General features: G+C 28.2%; 4 protein-coding genes across 4 annotated transcripts; 2 read left to right on the forward strand and 2 right to left on the reverse strand.

Moving 5' to 3' along the window:
• Positions 1-12470: 12470 nt before the first annotated feature.
• BO83DRAFT_436688 (U2 snRNP complex subunit CUS1) lies at positions 12471-14595 on the reverse strand. Its single transcript, XM_025535979.1, has 2 exons — positions 14365-14595; positions 12471-14314 (listed from the first exon to the last, which is right to left on the reverse strand). Exons 1-2 carry the CDS (start codon positions 14413-14415, stop codon positions 12713-12715), a joined length of 1653 nt encoding a protein of 550 aa, XP_025388719.1. The 5' UTR covers positions 14416-14595; the 3' UTR covers positions 12471-12712.
• A 266-nt stretch (positions 14596-14861) lies between these two features.
• On the reverse strand, positions 14862-15624 carry BO83DRAFT_377667 (mitochondrial 37S ribosomal protein mS33). Its single transcript, XM_025531050.1, has 4 exons — positions 15565-15624; positions 15270-15478; positions 15168-15217; positions 14862-15111 (listed from the first exon to the last, which is right to left on the reverse strand). Exons 1-4 carry the CDS (start codon positions 15601-15603, stop codon positions 15083-15085), a joined length of 327 nt encoding a protein of 108 aa, XP_025388720.1. The 5' UTR covers positions 15604-15624; the 3' UTR covers positions 14862-15082.
• Positions 15625-15764: 140 nt separating this feature from the next.
• Positions 15765-17009, forward strand: BO83DRAFT_407573 (ribonuclease III; the record flags this gene model as incomplete). Its single annotated transcript, XM_025533977.1, has 2 exons — positions 15765-16884; positions 16940-17009. One exon carries the CDS (start codon positions 15765-15767, stop codon positions 16881-16883), a length of 1119 nt encoding a protein of 372 aa, XP_025388721.1. The 3' UTR covers position 16884; positions 16940-17009.
• Positions 17010-17376: 367 nt separating this feature from the next.
• BO83DRAFT_377668 (uncharacterized protein) lies at positions 17377-19169 on the forward strand. The gene is made up of 2 exons (XM_025531051.1): positions 17377-17505; positions 17562-19169. Exons 1-2 carry the CDS (start codon positions 17483-17485, stop codon positions 19135-19137), a joined length of 1599 nt encoding a protein of 532 aa, XP_025388722.1. The 5' UTR covers positions 17377-17482; the 3' UTR covers positions 19138-19169.
• Positions 19170-19593: the final 424 nt, after the last annotated feature.

Consider the following 19593-nt stretch of genomic DNA (forward strand, 5'->3'; position numbering starts at 1 on the left):
GATAAGATTTACCTGCATGCTGTAATTTATTAAAATATATATAAATATAAATTTTCTATATATATTAATAAAATTAAAACTTTTTTATAACTGGAGTCTTAGTACTGTTATTATATATAAAACTAGAATATTTAATTTCTTATTTATATTATATTCTCTGGATAACAAGCTGCTATATATTCCAGTTTTTAATATTAATAATATTTAATATTAAATATAAAGTAATTTATTTAAGAATTTTTTTTATTATATTTAAATTAATTTTAGATTTTTATTTATATTTCCAGAATCTTATATTATCTGGATTACTGTAATTTTTTTAAAATAATATTTTAATTTTTTTTATTTAATTATAAATACTTTGTATTATTTAAATATTTAATTCTTGATAATTTATAAATATACTATAAAAGTATTATATATATCTAGTTTTTTTAAATATTTTAAAATTTCTCTGTAAATCTCTTTTAATATTTATATATATAGATAATTTTTTTATTTTATATTTTAATAATACTGGTTTATATTTTTTCATAAATTTATAAAGTTATTAAACTATTAAAAAAAATTTACAGTATTTTAATTAGATTAAAATAGAATAATTATTAATAAATATTTTATTACTATATTACTCCCACTGGAGAAGTAATAGAGAACAGAAATAAAAAATAATATTTATTATTTTTAAATTATTTTAAATAAAATAATATATATTTTATATAAATTATATAAATATAATATTTAATTATTTTTTTCTATAATATTTCTTATCTATTACAGGTCTAGTTGGTAATTTTATTATATATATAAGATTTTTTTTATATCTTTCACAGGGTTTTCTCTGCTGTAAAAAATTAGTAAAAAAGTTTAATAAATTAAAATATTATTATTTTATATCTTCTATTATCTTATCTAAATTTATAAATTATTTTTATAAATATAATTTTCTGATTAGATTCTTTTTCTAAAAAATTATTATTTAAGTATAATAATATTCTTATTCCCTGAGAATCCATGTAATTCAGAGATTTTATTATTTCTAATATTAGTTAGATATTTGCTACTTGTAGTTTCAGTTATTAAAAAATATTTTATAATAAAATTATTAAAAGATTCCTGCGAGTCTTTTTCTAGTATAATACTTTAAATATAAGATATTATTCTTTTTATCAGGCCTTTTTTATAAAAGAAATAATTAGAACTGTTAAGAATAATATAAAAAATATAATAAATTTAATTATATATATAAATATTAATTATTATATTACTTAAAACTGATTACTGGTCTCCTGCAGTGTTGGGGGGGCCAGCAAGATATAATATAGAAGCAGATTATATAATCTTATCTATTCTATGTGATCTGCGACCGTGTGTTACTCACGTGACCCGCCGGCTTGCAGCGAACCCAGCGGCTCCGCTCTAACAGTATTTAATTAAATTATATTAATATCTCAAGAAATTATTTTTTCTAGTTATATAAACATTTATATCTAGAATTTATATTTGGAGAATTTATATTATTTATATAGGATAGTTTATTGTTTTTATATTATAGATAATAAAGATATCAATATTAAAAAATTCTTCCAGGTACTATCTATTAACTTAATATCTTTTATTAAATATTTTACCTTAGCCGGGCTCCCGGAGATTATTATGAAGATAAATTGAATTTATATTATTATCTTTAATATATTTTGACAAGCTCACTTAATATATATAATCTTAATATTAATATATTTTGACAAGCTCACTTAATATATATAATCTTAATATTAATAGAAATTTTTCATTTATTATTTTTGAATGTATTTATATATTAATATTAAGTACGGAGTTATTATTTTTTTATTATAATAATTTCAATTAATTTAACCTGGTCAGCTTACTGTGAGTATATAATATTCTTAATTTTTATATAATCCATTATTTCATTTAAACTTCTATTATTTTTTATAAATATAATTATAATATTCAGAAATCTAAAAAACAATCTTGAAGAAGTCTATATCTGTTATTATATTTTTCAAGGATTTAAGCATTATTAATCTTTTCTCATAGAGCATTTACTTAAATATATATATTTTATATATAATTAATTTAATTTAACTATTTAAGGCTATATAGGTCTTCTAATATGACTTTATAATATTTCAATTATAGAATAATAAGAAATACTAGAAGCATAATATAAATAAAAATAAAAAACAGTTAGATATAACTTTTCATGATATTTAGATTTTTGAAAGGAATTAATAAATATATTTTTATAGAATATTACTTCCTTTTGAGGAAGTTATAAAATCTATTTGATTATACTGAATTTTTCTATACAAACTTTCCTATTATGGTAAATGTCTTTATACAGCTGGCACAGGGGATCTTAATATTGAAATTAATATTCAAAAATTATATTATTATTATTTTATAAATATATTGATATTATTACTATCATTCTGTAGGAAAATTTTTTTTTATTTTCTAAAATCTTATTCAATAGGTCCTGGACTAGTTTATAGCTTGTATTATAGTAAAAAATTTTATCACCCTACAGGCTAGGTCAATAAATCCGATTTAGAACTATTTTTAAAAGATCTTTATATATATGTCTATATATCTAATGTAGTATATATGAATAAGATATATATTAAATTACTATTTTTTATCTTATAAGGGTATTTAGTTGACTTTATAATTTTAATATTATTCTAACATTAAATAGGATTCAGGATTAGTCTTAAAAAATAATAAGTATATTAATTATTAAAGATCTTTTTATAATCAAAGATATTATTATAGAAAGATTCTCTAATCAAGGTATTAATATATAGTAAAATTAATTAAGAGAAATTTTTGAATATATTATAGAAATATACTTGGCAAGGCCTTTCTACAGATTAGACCTTTTAAAATCTTTAATACCATCTTTACCATTTTTGTAGTATTTTTCAAAATTATATAGCTATAATATTACAAAATCATATTAGAAAATCTATACAATTATATGTAATCAATGTGACTATATATAAGAATTTATATATATAAGTAAATACTCTATTAAAAAATATTCATAACTTAAATACTTTCAGAAGAATAATGATAACCAGGAATCTCTTAAAATTATTTCTCTAACTTTTCTACATATTGTAAGTATATATACTGAGAAAATAATAAGGACTTTTAAATATAATTATAAAGAATCTTACAGAGATTAAAAATATTATATATTTATAAGCGATGAATTGAATCAGTAGAAATTATATTAGAGGATATTTTTATTTATATTAACCAGTCTTTATATCATTATACTTAGAAATAATATGAAATGATAATTATATCATTAGCTAGGTTATCTATATAGAAATTATATTTAATAACAATAATCTTAATATTATAATTTATAACCAAGGCAGTGAGTGCATCTTAATATTATAAATATTAAAATTCTAAATATATATATTAATATTCTTATTATAAATACTTAGGCTGTATATACTATATAAAAGATCATGTAAATACCTCCTCTTTGATAAAAGTAATACTGATGAGAGTTATATATATTATATTATCTATAATTAAAAATATGTCTTTAACTATATCTATAATCATGAAAGAATATATTCAAAAAGAATTTATTAATAATATTAAGTTATATTACTGGACTTATTATTAAATCTTTTAATATAAATTATATATAAAAAAACGTTATAGTAAGCTCTCTGACCTTATGATTAATATATAAAATACTATAATTATCTTAATTTATCAAGAATTTAATTGATTGTATTATACTGAGTAAAATTCTACCTGCTTATAGATCTAAAAAAATTATAATTTTTTATAATTTGGAATAAGAATTATCATAACAAGAACTAAGAATTTTTTGAAAAGTAATTTTTTATTAAATTATGTAATATCAAATAAAATTAATCTCAGGATATTATTATTTTGATCTATATATAATTTTGTAAAAAGATATCTCTTTCTATTATTAATCTTATTAATAATATAATATTAAATAAAAATAATAATGATAAGCCTTTTTAATACAAGGTCCCTGGCTGCCTAGATTCATAAATTAAAATGAATAAATTATTAATTACTAAAATAGTAATAATATATACCCTCCTAATAATATTCATATGTATATATCATAATTTATATAATATAAGATAATTACTGGGAGAGTTTCCTACTTATTATATATATTTCCTAATAAAAAATTGAGATCATAGTATAATAGCTGTTTGAAAGTTATATTTATATTATTATATTCTATAAAAAATTATATATATATGGATTTTATAGAGCTGCTTCTACATGGCCATAATATTCAAAAATGTATATCTAAATAGAAATTCTTCTGGTTTTATCTTTTTTATTGACGAAAAAATATATTCAGAGATAAAAATTACATTTTATTTAATATTATAAAAATATTATAATATCCTTATCCTTTGGGACTTCATTGAAAATAGAATTATATATATATATATATTATTCATATTCCTAAGCTACGGAACGATCTTAAAATGATATTTTATAAAATTATAAATATTTAAAATAAATATTTATTCATCAGCAATATTAGTTTATATTATTTAATATAATTATATTGAAATATAAATTTTAAAATTCTAAGACAGAGATTTTATTAATTAAAATATCAGTTTAGAGCTGCTGCTCTTAGATATTATATAAATTAATCTACAATTTATAAACTAATTAATCAGCTACTAGCTCTGTAAGGATTAATGATAAAAAAATTAATTATTTAAATTACTATTAATCTAGTTTAACATTAATCTATTAAATCTTTATACTACAATAATCTAATCAGATAATTTATAATTGAAAATTCTTCTTAATAGGGCCTGCTGTATATAGAAATTATAAGTTCTAGAAAAATATTAATATAATACTAGTGATCTAATATTATTAATGTATTATATATTTATATTAATAGCAGTAGCTATAGAAGCAGTACTAATATAATCATTATGATGGAATTTCATAATATTATCTACCCTGTAAACTTTAGAATATTCTATTAATATATATCAAAAAATTTATTAGAATTATTATAGTCCTAAATTTTATTAAATAATTATATTTTATATTTTAAAACTTTAACAATTATAGTCTCGGTTTATTTATTTTACTGATTTCTGTATTTGCCAAGACATAATATAATTATGTTTATTAATAATTAGATTATTATCCAGGCCTGTACTGATTTCTCTAATTATTATTATTTCGATTAATATATTTTTATAGAAAATTATCATAGGATTTAATTAATTTTAATATTTCAGTTACATAATCTCCCTATAGTAACTTTCTAGTCATAAAAGGATTCCTAGTAATAAGTATACTGATTATTTTATTGAGACTAGTATTAAGAATACTGGTTAATTATAGAATACTATTAAATTTATTAATAAACTAAATTCTGTTTTCAGCATGCTATATATATTTTTTGATCCTGGCTAATTAGTAGACGCGATTTGTAATATATATCTATAATTATTTTTTTGGAATCTTAACTGAGATATTTCTACTTATACACTTGCATATTATGTATATATTGATAAAATATATCAGATTGATTATTTTTTATTCTGTATAGATATTTAATTGATCTTATAACTCTCAATAAGATTAGTTTATTAATTAATAAGTTTACTAATTTTTATTAGTATTTTGTTGTATTCTTGAGAAATCTCACTAGCTTTAATAAATTAATTAATATATTAATTATTAAGAATCTCTTTGTAATATAATGGTTATTATAAAAAGGTTTTTTAAAATAATAAGATAATTTAATTTGTATAATAATATTTTATGTGATATTTATTAATTCAATTAATAATAAGAGTATTAGAAATAAAAAATAATTATCTTATATATCTCTGGAAATACAGAGATTTATAAAATAAGAGAGATAGATTCAAACTAGGTCTATTAGTAATATAAGTAAAAATATATTTATAATAGAAAAATAAGATAATATGATACTGACAAGTCTTCTAGTATATATTGTATATTATTTTATCAAAGATGGCTGATACTGTAGGAATCTATAATGATTATTTAATGTATCTATGAAATAGATCAGCACTGAGCGACTAATATTATTGAAGTTTCTTTTTTCTATAAATATATTCTCTGTATATGGTGGGCTTTATTATCAAAAGATTATTAAAGTTAAATAGGAAAAACCAAGATCCTGTAAAAGCACGCCCACTAATATATTTAGAGATTAAATAACTCTGAAAAGTATATGTAACTATTTTTTGTTACTATCTATGTAGCCTTTTCAATCTTTTGTAATACTATAATTTTATAACATTATAAAAACTGTGGAAGCAATATGATGATATTGTATGTGTATATACCAACTAGCTAAATATACAAAGAGATGACTGGGTGGCTAGATAATTATATTTAAGATTATATGATTTTCTTTTATATCTCCCACGAGCAAGGATGTAGTCAGCAGTATTATATATAAAGAAAAGATATGAGATTATTTATATTTCTTAAACAGAAAATAAAATATTCATAAATAACAAAATATTAAGTGAAATTTCAAATATAATTTACTATAACAGGTTACTTGATAAAGCAGAAATAAATAAAATATTTAAATAAATTAATAATCCCGTCAGCTGCTTGTTCAGTTATACTAATATTAATAGAGAATTAGTATTTTTAACAATTTATATTTTGTGATGTGTGAAGTACTATTAAATAGAAATATATTTTATTTAAATATAGAATTCAGAACACTTAGTCAGGTTGATAATAAATTAATTATTTCTATAAAAGATGATAAAGCAATTTTTATAACAAATATGGTATTAGAATATTAAATATCTAGTTCCATAAATTATAACTGGAGCTAGAGTAGCAAATTGGAATATATAATCAAAGTTTAATAATATATAAAAAAATAAGAGACTGGTATAATTTAGTATCATAGAAACTAATAAATCTAGACCTAGTATAATAATAGTAGTAATAGTAATTAAATAAGCTAGCAAGGTAATACTAGATAAGATTTATTATTTAAAAATATGACTTAGCCGGGTTACTAATAAAAAAGTAATTTATTTATTATAAATATATTATTAAAACCAGTATTGATTATAATATAGATAAATATATTATTATATTTTTGATATATTTTAATATTATTAAGATTCACCGCTCTGCTATATCCCAATAAAGGATTTTAAATATTATAAAATATAAGAGAAATCTTATAAATAGAGAAATTAACAGACTTTAACTAGTCTTATATATATAACTTTTATAAGAAATAGATATTTTTGTTTATTCAAATAATATTAATATTTAGAAAGCAGGTATAAGATTGTTCTTAGTAAATTAAATAAGCTTAATAAACAGTATTTTGTAGATATTAATCACAGTGTTATCCAGCGCGAGTAAAAGTGTACTATTAATATTAATAAATATAAAGAGGCTCTTTCCTGTGGATATAATATAATTTATATATTAATATTTGATACTGTTAACTACTAGAAAAATATAAAATAGCTTACACTATTTATATGACATTTATTAAAGATTTTTAATGATAAAGCAGGCCATGTAAATAATATTATATTTTCTTTTGAATATTTATTTGAATAGAAAAAGATATATATTTTATAAATATGAAATTATATAGAAAATATCTTATTTATGTATTTTTAATATCTTATAATATATTATTATATACTGTCTAGATACTTCAGTACATGCTATAGTATTATATTAGTATATATAACGATAATTAATATTATAGAATATTGGTTTTTGGTAGAGCTGGTCCCCCTAGTTGATAAATTTAAGAAAACTTTATAATTACAGTTTTTAAAGATGAAATATAAATAAAATAATTACTAATAAATAATTGATAAAAAGTATTGAGATTTAGGTCTGGATTATTATTTATACTGATAATATATGATACTAGGAATCTAAGAAGTACATATAAAAATTAATGAATACATATAGAATAAGATAGTAGTTGTTTAGGTAGCAGTGCAGGTTTTATATTAAGATTAATAGATTTCATATGAAAAATACTAGTAATAGAAAAATCTATAATAATCAACTAGTTTTCAGATTTATTGTCTTTATTAATAATTGTTAATTTAGATATAATATTACAGACAATATTATTAATTATAAATAAAGATAAAATTATAAAGGTATATTAATTTATTTATATTTTAATAGCTAGTCCAGTTTCTTATTATCTTTCTATTTGTTTATAATATAATAATTAATAAAAAAAGACAGAAACAGGTTATTAATATTAAGAAAATAAAAATATATATTATATAATTAATATAACCTGCTTCTAATCTTATAGTTAATATTTTACTTATATATAATATAAAAATATCTAATAATTAGCATTTATAAGAAATTGAATAAATTTTTGGATTTTTATAATATAATTTTTTTAATTATTTTTTATTTCAAAAAAGACTGTTCCCCAGCTAAAAAATATTAATATTTATCACAAGGCTTTTAAATTATCTTATATAATGATAATATCTTTTTTATTTTCTATAAGTAGCTATCAGATTCTTTTAATTTATATAAAAAAAATATTTTTTCTTATCTAGTTTTTTATAGAAGTTTAATTTAATTATTGATAAATAATTTAAAAATATAATATAAATTAATATTTTTTTAACAAAGGCTTATGAGAAGTTATTATATATAAATTTTATAAATATTATATAAGCATATTACTTAAATATCTTATTTAATTATTAATTTATAAATAATAAATTATATTAATTTCTACTATATCATGAGAGTATATATAAAATTAAACTAAAAAATTATATATAAATATATTATTATAATCTATAATAATTTTTATAGATATTTTATAATATTATTAAATTTTTTTTAAGAAAATTTTATAAAATTCTTTTCCATAAGACTTTTCCATAAGAGAATATAGTATATTTTTTAATTTATTCATTTATTATTATTAGAATACTATCAAAATTCTCTCGTGAGTTCTTCATAATATTAATATTCATAAATAAATTTATAATAAAATCTATTATTCATTTTTTTATAATTTTGTAAATATTAGTAATAATTTCAATAATTTTAATTATTTCTTATAAAGTATTTTTTAGTAGGACCTGCAAGCCCTGTGATATTTTTATCTAAAATTTTTATTTTTTTTATTTTAGAAACTTATCTGTTCTTTCTTATTTATGAAGTCAGAATTTCGAAAAATTTTTGATATTTTATAGATTTTCTAAATTTATTTATCTTAATTTATTATATATAAAATTTTCTCAAGTAGTTCTGTGGATAAATTTTTATTGAATTATAATTTTTTGAAAATAATACTTTTTATTTTTCCACGAGCTATTCTAATATTAGAATATCTTTATAAATTAATATTTATTTTAATTATTACAGAATCTGTTTTTTAATAATATATTATAAATCAATAAAAAAATTATTATAATATTTTCTTTTTTTATTTTTTATAATCTTTTATAAATATTTTTTTAAAAATTTAAATATTATAAGATATTATATCGATTATTTTTATTTTCATGATAATTTTTAATTAATAATTCTATAACTCTGTTCTACTATAATTGTTTTCTATAAATAATATATAATTAATATTTATTAATTATTCTTATTTTTTCATAATAATATTCTATTAATTATAAATATTAATATATTAATGTTAATATATACTTATTTTTTTCTTAAAATAAATTATAATAATATTCTCTATAAATATATCTTTTTAATTAAAAAATTTAGATTAAACTCTCTTTTCCTTTTTTTATAACATATTTTTATTAAATTTATAAGTAAGCTGGATATTCAAAAATATTTTTATATAAATTGATAATATTAATTTATAGAATTTATATATTATAAAAATCTCCTTAATATTCTATAATTTAAGTTATTTATAAATAATTCTAATTTATTTTAATTTTTTCTAGATATCTTTATAGCTAATAATAAAATTTAAAAAATTAATTTTCTATATATTTTAGGTCCCATAAGTATATAATAATATCATTCAAATAAATAATAATATAATAGTCTAAGTTTTCCGTGAATAATAAATTTATGAATTTTTAATATCCTGTAAATATATTACTTAATTTAAAAAAATATAATTATATATTTAAATAGTTTATATTTTATATAGAATACTAGTTTTTTATTTATAATCTTTTATAATTCTTATTCTATGGTAGACCTTGTAAAAATAAAATTAAATAAATTAAAATATATTTATAGACTTTTATCTTTCTTTTTTATAAATAAAACTAGAATTTTTATCAAAGATCTCAAATTTTTGATCTAATTTTTTTATAAAATATTTTTATAAATATTTTTATAAAGTCTTTTACTCCGTGGAAGATATTTTATAAATAGAATAAATTCTAAAGGATAAAATTAAATATAACATGGTCTTTTTCTTTATAAATATTGTATTAAATTTTATAATTATTTAAATGATTTTTTTTATTTTTACAGATTTTTTAGATTATTATAATAATTCATTTTATTTTATTTTTCCGTGATAAGCTTCTCCGCGGAGATATAATAATAATTAAATTTTATAATTAATTTTATAATATAAATATAAAATATTTTCAATATAATTTTTTTATATCAGGTATCATAATCATAATGTTTCAATGATTTTCATAATATTTTTAATATTTTGTAATATTATTATAAAAATAAAAATTGTTTTTAAATAAACATTTTTTCTTTCAAAATTTCATAATTATTATTATAGAGACTGGTTCTTATTTTATTATTTTATTATATATTACAGAGAATATATTTTATAGCTGTTTTTTTCTTATAAAAATAATGATTAATTGTATAATAATTTAGCTTTTTATAAATAAAATAAATTATTATTATTATAGAAATTTATAGATTTTATTAATAATATTTATAAAATTATATTTAAATTATCTTTTTTTAGAAGTATAAATTTATAATTTTTTATTTTGTAAAAAATATTTATAAAATAGCTTAATTTTATTTTTGAATAATACTGGTATTTTTATAAATAATTTAGTTTTTTATTTTATTAATTAAGACTTAGCTAGATCCTCATAAAAATATTATTAAATTTTATCTATTCATAGAAAAAATTTAATTATTTATAAATCTTATATTAAATTATTATTAAAAAAATTTAAAAAATAAAATAAATTATATTATATCTAGCTTCTGGGTCTTATAATTAAATATTATTTTTATTTTTTTATTATTAAAGATATATAAGTTTTTTTTTATAAAAAATAATTTTAGAATCTATAACCAGGTTTCCTGTTATTTATTATTAAATTTATTTAATTATGTTTTTAAAAATGTATAAAAATCTTTTTATTTATAATTACAATAAATAATCATAGTTTCCCCTTTTTTTAGAGATTTTTAATGATATAATTTAAATAAATATTTATAATTCATAATTTATATTTTTTACTTCAGTTTTTTATTTTTATAATTAATCTTTATTAAATAATGAATAATTAATAAAAATATAATTATAAATATTAAAATATTTGATATTTATAATAAGATTTTCTAAATTATTTAAATCTCTGCGGGTTTTCTTTCATTTTATAATAATGTTTAATTTTAATTCTAAATCTGTAATTAAATTAAATAAATTAAATTATTTATATAAATTATTCAAAAATATTTATACTTCTCTAAATTCTTTTATAAATAATTTTATATTAGTCTTATAGACTAGTAAATTAGAGAATTCTAGAGATTTTTTATGAATATAGTTTCTAGTATTTTATATAAATATAATTTAATAAATTATCTCATGGGTTTTAAATAACAAGATTACAAAAATAAAAATCTAAGATAATATAAAAATATATCTTCTATTTATAAATATAAAAGATAGAAATTAATCATTTTAAGATACTGTTATTAATTCTTTTAATTTTATTTTATAAATAAACTAGTATTATTTCATACTGATTTATGAGTTATATAGTACTCTGGCAACGGCCCTTATAGTAGAACTGATATCAGCATGGGTATACCTCGCGATATCCTTTATCATGAAATTTATAGGGATTCAAGTCCTTACATATTAGAAAATAATTATTATAAAGTTTCAATTATATTACCTATATGTATTTATTTAATAATCAAATAGTTAATATTCATTTAATATCCTATAAATATCTATAATCCTGCAGACAGTCTAATTAATATATGGATTATATGACTTGCAGTTATGTATCAGATGTCTGAACTGTAAAGATCCTAACTACCCGTTGGCACTGGTTGCCCTTCTTCTTAACAAAACTCATATTCCTTGTCCTTCTATGCTAGAAATCCTTGGAGAAAGTATTGATACAAACAGTTTAGCTAACAGCTGTTTCATCCATAGAAGTGACGGAAGGGTGGAAGAGGCCATCAGGTAATCCTTTTGACATATGTCATTGTATAAGTTGCCGTTAGGGCCAACATAGGTGTGTATGAATTAATTAATTAGCCCACCGATCAACCTCTTTGATGGTAAACGCCCCTCAACACATGAGAATGACACATCTATTTGAAGCAGTAGCTATGGAAAAGAACCGGTAGCTGTCCAAATAATCGTATTAGCAGGAAGAAGTATGGCTAATTATTCATCTGCCTATTTCAGCCTCTTTCGGCTCTCATGCGCAATCATGTCGCTAAGATCCTCCTGAAAATCCCAGCCTGGATTGCTTTGTCTTTTCTGGGAATCGTATAACCTTTTTATATCCTCTCGATCAATGCCATCGTTCGCGTGCAATGCATCGGGATCAACAGATACGTCAACGTCTCCAGGCCTTTTGCGTTTCTTGCCACTGTCATCAGAGCCAAGCACTGGCAGAGTGTTCGAGGATGCACCAAGGTCATATGCCCTATCAGCACCGAAAAACCCCTGTACTTGCGTCTGTCTCTCTGGGATGACTTGGAAAGCGCTTCTCTGGCCCACCGACTCTTCGGTCTGAGTTCCCCGATAGTGCTTTCGTACGTCGAACTCACCAGCAATATTCTCGGGACCCGTCATCTCAGACGGAACAGCAGAAGCCAACCCACTGGGGGTTTCTAATCCACTTGGGGTCTGCACTCCTGCCTCAACGTCATCGACATCATCATCATCATCATCATCCGCACTGTCTGCTTCCTCCTCTTCCTCGCTTTCATCCTCTGAGATATCTGGTTCTTGTAATTCTCCCCAAAGGTCTTTTTCAACGGGTTCGCCCTGCTGCACGGATTGCTGAGGTTGTAGCACACCGAATATGTCGCCACCGTACAAAGGTCTGTTGTGCTCATCGACTGGAGGCTTTCCATAACCTCCAGGATGATATCCCCACATAGCGCCAGGGGGCGGAGGGGCATTAAGACCTGGAATCTTCAGAGCCGGGTAAGAAGGGGGCGGGCCGTATCGTTGTTGATTGATTAACCAAGGAGGAGGGGCGCCAGGTGGCATATTAAGCGCCTCTTTCAGCTCAGCACTCAACTCACCCGGCCGGAGGTGTCTAAGATTGGTCTCGTATTCTTTGCCCTCGTAATAGACTTCGCCATACCGCGTAAGCTCCGGCTTAGTCTGGAACCGGAAAAATGCCTCGTATAGTTTTTGATAATCAATGTCCAATCTTCCCATTTTCGGCTGAACTCGCTCCCTCTGTTTCTGTTTCAACGTTGCCTGCTCCTGTTTCTCCAATGCAGCATCGCGCATCTCCGAGATTCCGGTTTCCTGGATGAACTTGGGAAGAGCAAATGGTGGCTTCTCTATACCTCTCTTGGAAGAAAGGTATTCCCGTTTCAGATTCCAATGCGAAGGCACGGGGACAACATTGCGTTGTGCCTTTAAATGGACAAGCAACCGAGGATCAGGGGCTGATGTATCCGTCCATTCGACTATTTCAGGCCTTCGGACCATCGCTTTCAGTTCGGCGACAGAAAGCTTGTTTAACTCCTTTCGCTTCCGTTTCGATATAGAAGATTCTTTCTCTTCCTCATCCGGTATTTCATTATCATCGTCAAAGTAGATTTCTGGTTTTGGAGGCTCCTTCAAACTCGATTTTTCATCTTCGGGTTCTTCAAATTTGTCAACGATATCCTTATACATCTGCCATAGTGGATCGGCAGAATCCGGGAAAACCGTGATTTGTAGCTCTGTACTAGCAGCCTTGGAGATACTTGGCGATATGTTTTCATCGACCTGGGCCTGCGCATGGGGTGTGTTTGAGGACGTCTCAGTCGCCTGGTGCAAAAAGTGAGTAATTCTCCAATAAAGCATTGCACAGATCATACCTGTGATTTAAGAGCCTTTTTCCTAGCCCGCCTCAACTGGTTCTTACCCATTTTCCTCGCGAAAGCTTCACCTTATATAACGCCTGTGCTTGCAATGCGCTCAGCTTAGATGCACCCTAATTTCCTGGAATGAATTGGGCCCAAGTCAAGAGATGTATTCTTAGGAGACAGAGCAACGAGGAGTCGTGCAAGATCGTGGGTTCCGTTGTAGATGTTACTATTAGCCTCCTGGGATCTCTGCACTATCTAGGCCACTATGATAAGAGTCCCATTTAGCGGCATTCTGGACCAGTCATGTGATCTCGTCACCACCGGCTCCCTCCATTGATTGGTCCCTTCAACTCCCGTCCGATCGACCAAGTGCTAATAGGTCGTCATGGAAATCCTATTTCTTTGCAACATGACATTGTGAAATGTACCTATGACTAGCTCTTTCTTCGAAAATCTACTCGATGGTCCGACAACAACTGCTTTTAGCTAAAATACAACAAATGGGATTGTTGTCATGTTCGAATTTTCTATACACTATACTATACAGACCCCGAAGGTAATGAATAAACAAGGGAGAACAAACAGTGATAAAAAAAAAAATACGTCAAACCGGATAAGCTTAAAGGGAGCAATAAACCAACAGCTTGGTATTAGGCCATAATGCACAGCATGGTGGACAATCCCTTGCAATAGAACTGATAGTTCAACCTCATTTGTCACAAGGAATCTATTTCTTCTTTTTTGCTGATCGCGATTCTATGTTCACAAGTTAAACGATTGCGCGCAAACTGTTCTTGATTTCTGGACCTTACCTGCAGCCGTTCTTTTCTTTTTGGGTCGACCCTTCCCTCGTAACTTCGCACTATCACAAATTAATAAGCATCTGCTAGAAGAAAGACTCCTAAGCAACATACATTTGAATTGCTTCCTCACGATCATCCTCAGCCTCATCGAACATTGTTAGACCTGAGCGACTGTATGTGTCCTGCAAATCACGAAACGAGACCGTCTTTCTCGGGTACCATGCTGCCAGCGCCGGGCCACGCAGGCGCTGTCGTAGAATCTTGTTTCCCAATCGCGCTCTTTCGGGGTTGAAGTTCAGCGAGAAGATCCGACATTGGACCTGGCCGGTGTGATACGGATTAGCCTGGAAGGGGAAAAAAAGCTAGACAAGGGATTATCCCAGCTAAGCTGCGCTCTGTTAAATACCTTGACCAGATCAAGCAGTCTGCTGTACGGCGCCGCCATTGTCGACACGGCGTGTTCGGGTGGATACTGTTAGGGTAGCGATGGCGGAGTTTCTGTTCAGATACAACTACTAACCTTGTCACGTGATAACCCATTGTCCATACTTTGGCATCTGAGTCTAGTTCTATGTATGAATTATGATCGTTTACGCCATGACCATCATGTGTTCGAAACGAAAATCAGTGTTTTCACTACCTTCCAATTGTGAAAAAAAGAAAGCAAAGGTGAATATATACTTTCGTGTGCCCCGGCTTGCACTAACACTACCGAAGTACGATGATGACTTGCAGCTTGCGAAAGAATCAATCCCCTCCACGCACAGCCCGCAAAGCAAAGAGAATAATGTCGTGCTTCTGAGAACATTGCTTCAGGAAATTATACAGAGCCAAGGCATCTCTCAAAGCCGCGGATTTCAGACCGACGCCGATATCTTGACTGCAGCTACTGAGCTCGACGCTGCATTACAGCGCGCAGCAGGTGCCATTACGTCTACTACTAAATGCTCTCAGGATGCGACACTGCCGCTAGAGACACCCGAGGCAAATATGGAGTCTTGCTTGCCCCCGTTACCTCCGATATTAGATGACGTGCTTGAGAGGGCAGTCTTCACTCACCCAGGTGTGAGCAGCAACATCAGAGCTACTTATGATCGGCTGGAGGTTCTCGGAGATGCATATATAGAACTTATCTCGACAAAGCTCATCTGGGACACATTCAAGGATATTCCTTCCGGTCGAATATCACAGATCCGAGAGACACTTGTCAAGAATGAGACCTTGTCTGATTATGCGTCTAAGTACGGACTCGACAGCAGGGTTTCCGTACCCCCGGACTACCAAAAGCAACCCAAAAGATGGCTAAAAACCAAGGCGGACATCTTTGAGGCTTATGTAGCTGCCGTTGTCCTGTCAGATACAAGCAATGGTTATCGTGTGGCTGAGGAATGGCTAAGACAGTTGTGGTCTCCGGAGCTTGAAAAGCTTGGAAAGCCGAAGTCCTCCTTGCATGCCAAAGAAGCACTTGCGAAGAAAATCATGGGCAAGGGGATTAAACTTAATTACATCGATGAACGGCCTCCTGCTCAGCGCGGCAGGGGGTTACAGACGTATTTTATCGGAGTATATCTCACTGGTTGGGGTTGGAACCATAAGCACCTTGGCTCTGGTCAGGGTTCTAATAAAGCAATTGCAGGAAATGAGGCGGCCGAGCAGGCATTGTCAAATGAACCTCTAATCGAAAAGATCATGGAAATTAAGAAAGCACATCTACCACAAAGATAATGTATCTCAATCAGCCTTTGTCGTTTAATCGAGCATGACTATTAAACTTGATTTAGGTATTGGTTTTGTAAGTTTCTTGCACTGATAGGATTCATGAATTTGCTCTAGTGGCCGGAGTTTGCCTTGACCACCGGAACGTTACAGTTTGGTTTTGAAAACCGCAATGTTCACCGACACTGAAACTTCGAAAAACTGACATTTTGGTGGACATTGACTTCATAGTTAAAAAGGTTATTTAGCTGCGATAGGCTCAATAAGGCCAAGCTGGTAGACAATATCACATCATATGTAATGATCGGAGATCCCCTGTGAAAAACCAAACACCGGGGCTTTGTCTGTGATCTCCTTACAATAAACAATGAAGACTAAAGATCTCATGCGCTACGAAGCATAGCACCTGCCCCCGTGTCCAATGGTGAGACTTTTGGAAAGCACGTGATACTAAATACCCGCTCAACGCTGTACATTGATGGAATCCGGACTGGTCCGTACAGCATGTGCCAATCTCCATTTCAAAATGAGCATAAACTGAACCGGCAGCCTGAATCAAGTGTAACTACCGAGTGCGCAGGATCATACTTTTGACGATACGAAAAAAGATGGATTGGGATCGCAGTAGAAGGTTGGTTCGAGCAATCCCCTCGTCTTGGTAGTGGCTAAGAAGATGACCGCGAATAGATTTGATGATCTCCGTGGCGGAGAGAGTTACCGTCCTGGTGCTCCTCGCGCTTATATACGACGCAGCAGATCCCCCCCGCGAGTTCACTCTCCTCGTCTTGTTGCAGATACATGGGTACCATCACATGGTCGGACGTATGGCCGTGTGCGTAGTCGCTCACCACCGGCTCCAAGACGTCGCCTCTCACGCAGTCCATCGTTCTACAGGGGGGAAGTTGGAATGAGCACCTTTTCAAAGCCGTGTCCATCGCCGAGGCGGTTCTCGCCCAGACGAGGTGAGGTGCGAAATCGGTCGCCTCACCAGGCCTCGTGGCGCTCAAGGTCTCCCTATGGCGAGAGCCGCCAGCGTGATATCTCATGGAGTCGGAGTAACCACAAACGCCCCCGGGATATTTCACCGCGCAGTCATGACTACAGATTCTCTAGGCGAGAGCGGAATCAACCCCCTGGCGACATATATACAAAACCTGACATTCCATTCCGTGATGGTGGCAACCGTGCACCACTTCCCCATAGATCCAGAAGCCCTTTTCATGGAGGACGCAGGGAACGCCACCTGGACATTCCGTTAAACAAGAAGCGGCGATCAGTATCCCCTAAGGGCGCATCACCTATGCGTACCTCCGCATCTGGCTCACTTCCGAATTCAAGACGATCGTCTCCTTTTACCGAAAGACTCAATATGAATTCATCCAATGCCCCAAGCCGGTCGCCAACTCATCAAAACCCTCCTAGATGTCTTTCAAGGACTTCAGATCGGTCATCCACTCGAGAAGAGCGAGCCCGTTCGGTCAGTCGCAAGCCCGCACCCGAGGAACCGAGGCATAGATCGCCAGCACCTGAACGACCTATGGGCAATGGGCAGGATTTTGGAAGCGCCAGGTCCCAACAACGAGTACCTGAAGCCCCTCGATTACCGTCTGGCCCACCAGACACATACCAATCCCGCAACGTTCCAGTACAGCCGAAGGCATACAGCCATATGTTACAAGGTCAAACACCACCATCTGGCCCATCGCATGGGTCCAAAGTAATGTTGCAGAATCGTGGGTCAAATATTTCGTTGTTGTCAGCTCCAACTCGGCCACGCGGCGGTCCAAGTTTTAAGGAGTCGTCCTGGGCAGCCTCTCCAGTCCGCCGTGGGCCTGCGTCTACCGGACTCCACGGTTCCCCACCGACTGGTCCGCGCAGTAGTATTATGTCAACAGGTCCCGGCGTCGAGCTGCCCCGCTCCCATCCCAGCAGACAAGGTAGCGTTACTGGGCCTTCCTACCCCCCTCGTTTCCCGAGACATCTTAGTCACCTTGCCGGCCTTCGCCAAATTATACCCGAAGGCAAAATCATCCCAACCGCACTTGATATTGCCTTGGAAAAGCGCCTGTCTCAACTGGAAGCAGACAAAGACAGACTTTTTGAACAAATTGCGGACAGTCAGAAGCTGAGGCGAGCTGGGATTCGAGATTGGGATAGGCTTGACAGGGAAAGTTCTATTTGTGCATTAAAGAGTGAACTGGCAGAAGGACATTTACAGCGAATAGCTGATGGTGAAGGTGTCCATGCTGGCGCGATGTTCTGACATTAGGTCGCACATTATCATTGACATACCAGCCATTGCAGTCTCAAGTAGAAGAACAAGTAGAAAACATATATTTACTTCCGCTTTCGCGCACATCTCGTGATTCGCAGTATCTTATTCTATCAAAGATCCTCATCTCATAGGACAATTTACAAATATGAAGCTTTCTGACAGTGGAGCATATTTTACAAGAAATGCACTGATGAGTAATGGCTGCTTCATATGTGCATTTTCTACTATATATCCAAAAGCGTAATGGTTTTCTTTCTTATTCCCGGTTCTTTCCTCTCTGTCTCTTTCTCTTTCTTTTCTTTTTTTCCTTTTTTCCTTAATTTTTTTTTCTTCTTTTTTAATCCCTTCTTGGTCCTTTTCGGCCCTCCCCAAGTTTAGGTAAAGGTAGTGCGAACTCTGTCTTACCTGATATAGTTAGAATTGATTCACATGGGGCAGGTGTTC

This window comes from Aspergillus eucalypticola (assembly GCF_003184535.1).
Source record: "Aspergillus eucalypticola CBS 122712 chromosome Unknown BO83scaffold_10, whole genome shotgun sequence".
Lineage (NCBI taxonomy): Eukaryota > Fungi > Ascomycota > Eurotiomycetes > Eurotiales > Aspergillaceae > Aspergillus > Aspergillus eucalypticola.